The 10,986-nt window shown below is 40.4% G+C and overlaps 1 protein-coding gene across 2 annotated transcripts; it reads left to right on the forward strand.

Moving 5' to 3' along the window:
- The first annotated feature begins 1,483 nt into the window (after positions 1–1,483).
- Positions 1,484–9,788, forward strand: LOC117821535 (mitochondrial carrier homolog 1-like). 2 transcript variants are annotated; one of them, XM_034695897.1, is made up of 12 exons: positions 1,484–1,746; positions 2,465–2,549; positions 2,631–2,732; positions 3,078–3,140; positions 3,440–3,497; positions 4,023–4,074; positions 5,651–5,710; positions 5,799–5,892; positions 6,013–6,060; positions 6,140–6,207; positions 6,300–6,375; positions 6,496–9,788. In XM_034695897.1, the coding sequence occupies exons 2-12, from the start codon at positions 2,472–2,474 to the stop codon at positions 6,568–6,570; spliced, it is 774 nt and encodes a 257-aa protein (XP_034551788.1). In that variant the 5' UTR covers positions 1,484–1,746; positions 2,465–2,471; the 3' UTR covers positions 6,571–9,788. The 2 variants fall into 2 exon arrangements, with proteins under 2 accessions (XP_034551788.1, XP_034551787.1); XM_034695896.1 differs by having other exon boundaries at positions 1,508–1,746; positions 2,626–2,732.
- The last annotated feature ends 1,198 nt before the right edge of the window (positions 9,789–10,986 follow it).

Below are 10,986 nucleotides of genomic sequence, written 5' to 3' on the forward strand. Positions count from 1 at the left end.
GCCAAAAATATAACTTTAAAAAAAAAAAAAAAAGAATACATCCCTTAATTGTTTCAAGCAGAGAGTGGCACAATTAATTATTAGCTGTATTTTTGATGTATAATTATCGGTATTTATGTGAGATTATTTGCCAACTTGTTGTCTTTACACTAAAAGACTTTAAGGACATGCAATACGTTTCATATAAGCATAATGTGGTTGAAATGTTTTGTCTTTTCTTTCCACTAGAAAAGAGAAGCAAATTCAAAACTATATTTATACATTCTGTGCCATCTTTAAAAACCCTTATATGTACTTAATGCATGCTTTTAAACAGGTTGCTTTTCTGTTTGTGACATTTTCGTATGTTTTTGAACTAAACGTTTTTAGTGCTTTTACATAGTTTTGAATTTATAGTAATTTAAATTTAAGATTTATTTGAAACTTTTTAAATGTATTTTGAAAAGTACTATATTTCATGTTTGTTGCTTTTTACAGTATATAACTTTAGCATATTTTAAAAAATTGTATTCACCTACTGTATATTGCAGCCTCAAAATCATTTTGATAATGCAAAAAAAAATGTTTGATAACATTTAAGAAAGGGCGATTAAAACAAAGAAAACTATCAACTTATTTTATTGAAAATAAATAATAGTTTTAAATATATACGTTAAAACTAACTTCAATAATGAATTGTCGTTGGGGTAAAATAACTATTGCTCCAGGGTCCAGAGTCTTTTTAGAATCATGTGTTTTTATCAGTCAACTAATTTTGACAGTAATTTTACCCATAATTTTACGACACTAAAGTTTCAAACATAGGTATCAAAGATTTTTTCCAATTGAATTTGTGTATATTATGTTTATAATTTTAATAATTTAGGTTAAATATATGTCCAAATTTAAAAGAGAAAGTCTAGCTCGGTCTGGTTACATGAGATTGTGTGGTACCGGTACACGCACGTGGGTCAATGTGATGACCCGAGCTGGACTCCGCCATTATTGCTGCTATTTTTATACAGGAATATTTGGAAAGTATATTTAAAGCTGCTGTTGGTAGTCATAGAGTAAACATCTGTTCAGAGAGAGGGACTTCGAATGTCAATACTATCCCTCCCAACTAGATTTCCTCTTAGCCCCCCAACACAGATCAGTGTGTGCAGTCATGATAGTGCCGGACTCATAATCAATCGGAGGACGTAGTGGGGGCCGCCCCTTAACCAATCAGGACAGCAATTGGAGATTAGCTGTGATTGGTCGTCATAACGGGAACAAGGGGAATAATAACATTGCTTGATACAAAGGAATTGGAATTTGGCAATAGTCTCAAATTACTTCACTTACCGACGAGTCCTGATGGGCATTATGACCTTTTCTCCAAACCCAGCAGAAAAAAGTAAAACATTTTACACCATTCCTACCAACAGCAGCTTTAACGCACCAGTTCCTTAAGTGTCTCAAAAACCAGTACAAGAAACTGATACAGCTCTTCTCTTCAGTGACGTTGAGAGTCTTATTTTGAAAGTTCAGACCGGAAATTGTTTGTGTAGCAGCCCGGTTAACGGACACTGCCCGGTAATGAACCGTGTGCCTCCTTCTCGGTGATTGAAGATGGAGCAATCAGAAGACCGGTCTGGTCAAGTAGCCTGTGTGGAGCAGGAATCGACGCCGCCCTCTGTGGATGTGGACACGGCTGTGTTTGTGCTGGGAGCCGGGGTGACGGCCATCACACACCCGCTGCTCTACGTCAAGCTGCTCATACAGGTAACCGGCTAATGTGGCTAACTAGCTCACAGCAGTAAAGTCGAGGCCATCAGAAGCTTCTGCTCCTCTTGTTTTATTGACCTGAGCTTTTAAAACGTCATGCAACGTCCTCAGTACTCGGTAGTGTACGGATCAACCGTCACCGGCTGGATGGGTGTAACGGCTCAGTTAGTTACCCAGACCGAACGCCCCCCCCCCCTACAGAGCGCTTGTTGTTGTTCCGGTTATGAAGAGGCTGATTTAAGGCTAAGGAAAAGCATGTATTATATAAATATCATACTTTTCATGATGTGAAACAACAGTAAGAACAGTAAAACATGCAGTAAAGTAAAGTTAAATAAAAGAAACACAAAGAAAAGTTAAGAGTTTATTCAGTCCGGTCAAATCAATGCAACAGTATCTGCTTGTTAAAAGGCTTATTTACTCTCCCTATAGAGACAAGGATGCTGGAGTTATCTTCGCTACTGTGAAACTGTGTCTCAAAAAGTCTTTATACTCGAGATCAGGGGTGTCAAACTGGAGCTGGGCAATATTGAAAAAGATGTTATCATGATACAAATTTTCATATCAGTCGATATACCCACACCTTCTGTCTGAGGTGTGGGGCACAATATTTCGCCTCCATGTATGCTAATGTGTGTACTAGGAAGTGACAATAAACTGATTCTGATTCTGAATAAACCCACTGTTAAAGCCCTGTTGGTCTCTGTTGTCTCAGGTGGGTCATGAGCCTCTACCTCCGACAGTGGGCACGACCATGTTTGGACGGAGAGTCCTGTACCTGCCCGGCTTCTTCTCCTATGGTAAGAGAGGTTACTCTGTGGTGTGCTGTCGTTTCACTGGACGTGATCAGGTGATGAGAGATTCATGTGTTTCCAGCACAGCACATAGTGAAGGTGGACGGAAAGAGAGGACTCTTTCGCGGCCTCTCTCCTCGTATCGTGTCCAGCACGATCTCCACCGTGGTCAGGAGCAAAGTTAAACAGGTGAGACTGAGAGCGAGAGTACTGTACGTTACCCTATCACTTCACTTCATGTCATTAACAGTCAGCGCCACATTTAATTGATACAACGGGATCATTTAGATTTATTTCTTGACTTCTCCTCAGAGGAAATGTTTCCCTCAGTCAGTTTGCACCTGATCAAAAGGAAACATTTGTTTTTAAAGATTTGAGAAGATGAGAGTTGTGGGATGTTCTTAAAATAACTCATATGTTGTTTTGTACAGCTCATTATATGTATAAGAGCAACAGGTGTTTGTTTGAAACACTGACAGATGTGATGAAGACGTCGTGGTAGGTGTCAAAATCATTAAAGTTGTTTTTCTGCAGCAGGTGGAGCGTCTGTCAAAGAAAGATGACATGCAGAGTTCACTCAGGAAGGTGTTTCAAGAGGTGAGAGGTCAACTGCTGGAAAATCTGTGGACATGCCCACACTTCTTTAACATCTGCTGTAACATATGCTGCATTTTCTATTTCTTTTAGAAGTTTGCTATAGAAAAGTTGTTGAGAAACAGGCATGTGTGCACATTTCTTTAGAGGAACCGAGGACTCAAACTCAGCTCTTGTTTCAGTGCTGGAATTAAAAGATTTCAAATACACTCAGCCGTACTTCATGGACATTAATCCACCATGAGAGACGTTGTTTCTCTTGTATTACATTTCTTTTGTCTTGTCTTTGTTTTTCTCTCCAGACCTCACAGGAGATGATCATCCAGTGCCTGTCCAGAATAGCGACTCATCCTTTTCATGGTGGGTCCTGATTTAGACTTTTTTATCTGTAGTGAGGGGAGAACGCAGACACAGAAACATCTGTTTTTAGAGTGCTCTGTCTTTATTACGTTGCTGCTCATTGTCGTCTCACTTAAGGTTCCCCTTGTGATCAGAGAGTTGCAGCTCTGAAGTAGAGGCTTAAAGAAGTCCCTGCAGCACAAACCCGAGTTAAAACCGAGTCATCAGCTGTTCTATGAAGAGTTTTAGAAACATCTAATGTCCCGAATAAAAAAGAAACTGTAGCAACTTATCCTTCCAACATATCCATAAGTCTATTCAATTAAAACATTTTGTGAAGTATGATCTCAGATTCCCCTAGGTGTCGACTTAAGATGTTGTTTTCAAAAAAGACATGGAAGCAAAGAAAAGCAGATTAAAGTCTCATTAAACAAAACTTTACTTAACTTTAACAATTTAACTACACTCACGTTTACTCCAGCTCACAGTCTGTGCTGTCTCTTAGTTCACCTCTTCACCTGTGTTCTGTTTGCCTCTGTTTTGCAGTCATGTCGGTGCGATGCATGGCCCAATTTGTTGGCAGGGAAGTCAAATATGGGTAAGAGAACTGAACCAAACCCCAGCTATTCAGGATATTTAAAAATATCTTTGATTGATGATTTATTTAATTCATATTCCTTTTAATTTTCTTATTCGTTGACTGCATGAAAAGGTAAAATGTGAGACTCACTTTGTCACACACAACAGTAACCCCTCTCTATTTTAAAGTTCAAAGGGATCCTGTAGGGAAACGTTTTTGTGCATTTTATTTATTTATTTAAACTTCTCAAAAAAAGTTTAGAAACATTATTTCAGTTTATTATTTCTCCCCTTTAATAGTACCAATTGGTGTTGTTTTACATATTGTTGGAAAGCCTGATTAGTCACCTTTACAACGAGGTATAACCTGTAAGGGTCATCTGTCTGTGGATGAGCATCACAGCTAAATGTGTGAGTAGAGCCCATAAAAATGTGCCAAAATCTCCTGCAATCTTCTCCTGTTGGTATTCACTCTTGTTTTGAGTTACTTGGTGGATTGGATGATTTCACTCTCCCACAGTAATAAGGACAAAACAACACATATTGAGCATTTTTACATTTTATTCATGTTACTCTGTCAGGGACCTCGGTAGCGTGTGGAAGATCCATACACAGCCACAACAGCCTGGCTCCTCCTACTCATGCTGGGCACCAGACTGGTCACATTTTGTTGTGGGATGGTATCCCATTCTTCAACCAGGAGATGTTGAAGGTCAACAAGTGTGGTTATGTTGGTCACTCTAGCAAGTACTGATCCCAATCAGGTGCCAGTCATCCACCTGTGACCTGCACACACTTGGTATCCCCTGAAGCTAAAAGTAAATACCAACAGGAGAATATTTAAAGAAATCCAGAAAGCTTTTTTATCTCCTCTAAATACCCTCTTAGGGTAGTTGATAGTTGGCTTAGCTTCATCTGACTGCATCATAATTATGTGAAAGCATGACTGCTACACTCTGACCCCCACCCATCAGGTAAAACATGCACATACTGAGTGAGGGGGTGTTGCTTATTGATATCAAATGGCAACCCCCAGCCGTGAGAAATTAGCCAATGCTGAGGTGTTAAAAACTGCAGTTCCTCAAGTGTTCACTTGAGACTGGATGCAGAACCCCGTGGGGACCACATACACACCCATTCAAAGACGACCAGCTTTACAGCAGAAATAAACATTTTTACAGCCTGGTTCAAAAACATGGTTTACGTCTAAATAGCTCATTTCTCTATCAGAACCCCGGACGGGAGTGATTTTTTCATAATGCGACAGTTCAGAAGATATTATGATTTCGAATTATCCATTATGAGAGGCACAGCTGACTTGATTGACAGGCGAGAACACTGTAGGTGTTGGCGAGGAGGCTCAAGGCCCATCTCTTTACCTCACACAAGCTCGACAGCAGTTAGGTTGAGTTCAGCATTTCCAATATGGCTCCCACCGACGAAAGGCTTTAGGAGTTTAATGTGAACCTTAATGTCCTAAAACCAAAGACACTGCATTTATTGTGCAGCCTAAACCCGGGGACAGAAATCTGTCGTTCTTTGAAGTTTTGCAGACAGTGTGGACTTCCTGCTCTAACACGTCTGTCTCTCTACAGCGGCATGTTCAGCTGTATGGTGAAGATTTTTAAAGAAGAAGGAGTCGCTGGATTCTACGTGTAAGTTTGATTTATTGGTTAAGTTCATACAGCAGTTTGCCTTTGACCTGTAACCTGAATCAGAGCGTTGTTCTGTTGGTGTGTGTAGCGGTATAGTCCCTCACGTGTTGGGGGAAGTCCTCTTCCTGTGGTGCTGCAACCTCCTCGCTCACTTCATTAACACCTACGCTGTGGACGAAAGTGTAAGTACAGAAACAGAAACCATTTCCTCTGATGCAGCTGTTTACAAGTTTCAGTTTGCTGTTACTGCTGACTCCACCCCGCCAACAGAAGTGACTCTTTGACCTCTGTGTGTGTTTCAGTTCAGTCAGGCCTCTGCAGTAAGGAGCTACACCAAGTTTGTGATGGGAGTAAGTTCAGCATTCACATTATTCCTTTGAGTAAGTCTCACCTGATGCGTCTTTTTATTCATGGCGTCTTCCTCCTCAGATCGCAGTGAGCGTTCTCACGTATCCGTTCATGCTGGTGGCTGATCTCATGGCGGTCAACAACTGTGGGTGAGTCAGACGATAAATCCAGAACTACAAACTCATCACTGCTCAAGGAAAATGAAGTTGACAGAAAATAATGTCTGTGATTTCTGCTTCAGTGTGGCTGCCGGTCTCCCTCCTCACTCCCCCATCTTCAAGTCCTGGCTTCACTGCTGGAATCACCTGAGCCAGAAGGTAAAGTCTCTGAAACCTGTGACAGTCTGCACGCTGCGTGGAGTTTGAATGAAGCAGAGAGGGACGAAACATTCTGTCTTTGTGCACTCCTTAAAATCTGTTCCTGTCGTCTCTCTTCAGGGTCACCTCTTCAGAGGATCCAGCTTCTTTTTCCGCAGGGTTCCTGTGAGCGCCCTGCCACCCATCGAGGACTGACATCTTCATCCTCATCATCACCTGCCGGGATGTTGATCCTCCTCCTCCTGCTCACAAACTTCTTCCAAAGACTCGGCCTGCAGACGCAGCTCGTGAGGTGCCAACAAATCTTTTCAGTTCCTTGAGCTTTATTTGAGTTCAGTGACAGAGACGTGTCTCTTCTCTGCACGCTGGATTTATTCAACAGTCCGCATCAAAGTGTCGACCAAATGCTGTGAGGCTGCTGAGGATTATGGGTAATGCAGTTTAAAATACGGTGTGAGGAGAAATCTGATCTCCAAGCTGGAAGGTCTCTCACTGATGGCCATAACTCTTCCTGAAGTCTTATTTATTTGTCTGTCTTTGTGTGAAACATGTTAAATTATATAACGATAAATATAATTATTATAAATCTCTGATTCTAAGCAACGCCAATTCACTTGTTTTAAAAACATGTTGATGCTTATTGGCAAACCAGGTCGCCATAGAAATGTTTTAATGTGCTTTTATTTGAAACATCTCAAGAGACCCCTCACGCTAACCTCTTTTAAATGAGATGTAGACTTGAGCTTAAAGGTAATTCTTTACCTAAAGAAAAGTCAGCGCACACTTGATTATAAAGTTTGTCGCTTGATTTTCATTTCTTAAATAATGAAGAAAGGTATAAATGAGTGTGACTGCCTGAAGTGTTTAAAAACACACAAAACAGACAAACGGAGAAGTGAAGGAGTCAGAGTTTACATATCCCGTTTCTCTACGGGAACACGTCTGGTTTAATCACGATATATTCAAATCACCTGAACTGAACGTCTGCTCACCTGGTTTTTATACACAGTGGATGTCTTTGGTTTGGCAAAGCAGTTACTTAATTAATCAACATGTTTCATTTTAAAGATCTTTCCCTTTAACTGAGTTAAGCTTTAAGGTCAGTGTAAGTTGTAAATCCTTTTCTAGAAGCTGTAGCCTACGTCAGAGGTCCGTGTAGCCCTGATCTGAAGCCTGTTGACCCTACGCAGCAGTGGTCGACGCGGACGTGAGCTCTACATACTTGTGCATCGATGTGTCCATGTCGCGCTGCACTAATCTGCTGGAACACTAGAGGGCAGTGTGGTTTCTTTGATAGCCACGTTGCCTCTTTCCTGTCCCGCTATGTTTTCTGCTTTTTCACAGCAATTCAGAGCGTGTTATGTTAATTTACAGCTGATACATGTTTCTGTTTATCATACAGACATGATTACATGAAGAATAGAGAAGACATGTTGGAGGTGATGAAATATACGGCCGATATACGGGGATTCTGTAAATGATTCAAATGAAGGAAATACAATGCCGTCCAGCAGACCAATCACAGAGCTTACGGTCTGCATTATTTTGACTCATAGTTACATTTTAAAGGAGGTGCATGTCAGGCTACGGGGGTAGGCTTCTGCTTCGGAAAAGCTACACAGACCTACGGCGTAGTCTACAGCGTAGGCTATGACTTAGGCTACGGCATCAATTCAGTGCATAAGTATTAACCAGGCTTAACACAGAAGCCTACACATGCAGTCTGACATGCACCTCCTCCAAAATACTACGACACGTCAAAACATGGATCACAAGCCCTGTGATTGGTTTGCTGGACGGCATCGTATTTCCTGTGCTTACAACATTTAGTCAGACACAGTACATCGACTGTATTTTCCATCTCCTCCGATCTCTCCTCTCTTTTCTTCTTTGTAATAATTGCTGTTTGATCAATGACAGCATTTATCAGCTAATTAACATAATGCTTGGAGTCGCCATGGTTCCCTGAGGAAAAGCAAGAAATCATAACAGGAACAGGAATAGGTGATTTGACAAACATAGAAATCACGCTGTCTACAAATGCTTAGGAGGAGTATTGAACAGTGACGTTGCCACTGTTGCCCAGAGTCAATGCAGTATAAACAAAGCTGAAGTCTGCTCAGTTCAATGCAGGAAGATAACTCACCTTTGCTGCGATTTGTAGTAAAAAATAATAAATACAAAGGAAAACAAGACTTGAGCTTTATTGTGAAGTTTGTCACCTGACTTTGATTTCAAGACAGATGTTATTGGATGGGATCTGCTTTTTAAAGAGTTAAAAACTTAAACCAAATAAATAATCAAACACTATAGTTAAAGTTCCTGTAAGGAACTTTTACTAGGTGTTGAAGTTGGCGCCCCCCTGTGGACAAGCTGTATGTCTTATTGTTGCTGCTGAGTTTTGTCCTGCACAAACAAACAAAGCCTCATCCTGCTTTCTTCAAAGAGTCAAACCTGTGACTCTGAGGTGTTTAGATTTCAGGAAATGTTAAAGAAAGGCAGTTTAACTAGCTTACTGTAAATCAACTTGTCTGACATCACGGCATGAGAAATAGAATTGAACAGAAATTTATATCAACAATAAATCTGTATCCTGATGGGTGCGGGTTCTTTTAGGTCATAAGAAGCGTCTGTATTATTTTTAGTCTGTCTCAAAACTGGCAATAAACTCTGATTAATTCTTGAAGATAACTCATTTCAATGTCAAATATTCTGCTGTGGAAAAACACTTGAGCTAACGCCGGCTACCTGAGCCTCCTCTCAGACCCTGTCACCCACACAACCCACTCTCCTCCGGTTATATCGTTGATACGACGCCTCTGCTGTCAGGATCTGTGACGTCTAACACTCACTGCGTCTTAAGAACCATATCTGTGTTCCTCCTCATGGAAACTGTGTGTGAGCTTTTACTGAGACTAACAGAACATATTTTGAAGTTGAAAGAAACTGATGAAAATAAAATAGGCGAATATGTAATATATATAATATATAAAAGAAATGCATGGAGAATCCCATGGATACGTTTAGTCTTTCTGAAATATGTAACAAGATCTTCAATAAGTGAGTGTACACAGTAGTGTTAGTCCTGAAGTTTAATTTTTTACCCCACACTTTGTATTAATTTTCCACGTTTTTAAAATATGTTTTTTATTCCTTCATAAGCGGTCTGTGTTGCGTTTAAATGTCTCCTCATGAGGGGTTAAAAGCCATACATGTGCACATGTTGCTGGATGATGTGTCCGTTGCCTGTTTTAAAGGCCTTTTAATTGATACATTATGTTATGATGTTCATGTTTTGACTCCGTTGAGGTCCAAACTGTCCGGCTGTCTTTTGTTTTTTTATTCATGAAACTGTGCTGTGTTGGTTTCTCTCTCTCTCTGGGTTTGGATGGCAATAAAAATCTTTGCTACTCGACAGTGTTCATTTTTGAAAGGCTTTTAAAAAGGCTAATGTTTTGGGCATTCTATTATTTTAGTCTCATGACCATCATTGGATTAACAGACTTAATAAAATGCAGATTGATTAAAAAAACATAACACAAATACTCAGGGGGACATCAAACAACCTGACCACCACGCTGTAAGATACACATGCTAAAAGAAACCGCCTTAAGGGTGAATTAACCTGGTTTCAGTTTGTAGTCTGGTTTGTATTGACCAATCAGGTGTTAGCAGGCTTTGGTGCCTCCTGACTTCCTGTAATGCATCCGAAATGATGGATCCAACCTCCATTCAACAAACAAACATTTTAAAAGTGGTTTTCTTCTCCTCTTGAGGACCGACCTGACAAAGCATTTTACTTTCAGCTACAACTAACCTGTAATTACAGATTCTGTATAGATCTGTTGAATCTGTATCCCAGGGTCTGGATTTTAGTCTGAGAAGAGTTCTGGTCTCTGTCTGTAGTCTGAGTAGTGTTCTGGTCTCTGTCTGTGGTCTGAGTGGTATCGACCAATCAGGTATCAGCAGGCTTTGGTGGTGTCTGCAGGAAAAACAGTCTGTATGGAGAGCAAAGGCAGGTGTTCTAGAATTCTGAGATCAAAGACAGAATTCTAGAATGTTGTCTTTGATCTCAGAATTGAAAAAAAGTGAAGATTCTATAAAGGTTTTATCCGGATATAAACCAAGATTGGACTAAACAATCCTGTTATTCTTTTGACAATCAAATTACAATATTTGATCCATTCTGATTTTCTGATTTGACTTTAATCTGATCAGATTACTTTTAACAATTTGGCCCTGGGTTTAAAGCATAGACTATAAAATATGGACGTAGTATCCTTGACATCACCCATCTGTTTCTGAAGCATTGTTTTGAGGCCAATTGGCGGTGGCAGCCATATTGCTGCTGTCGAGCGTTTGTGACAAAAAAGAGGCGGGCTTTGAGCCTCCTAGCCAATGGCTACAGTGTTCCCGCCTGTCAATCAAGTCAGCTGTGCCTCTCATTGGAAGACTCGTAATCTGAATATCTTTCAAATTAGATATTCAGATTACGTACAGTGTGTGCCGATAGAGAAATGAGCTATCCAGACTACACTCATCTTTTGTACCAGGCTGTAAACATGTTTATTTCTGCTGTAAAGATCGGCTTTTTTGAATTGGTGTGTATGT

The sequence above is a fragment of the Notolabrus celidotus genome, chromosome 11, assembly GCF_009762535.1.
Source record: "Notolabrus celidotus isolate fNotCel1 chromosome 11, fNotCel1.pri, whole genome shotgun sequence".
Lineage (NCBI taxonomy): Eukaryota > Metazoa > Chordata > Actinopteri > Labriformes > Labridae > Notolabrus > Notolabrus celidotus.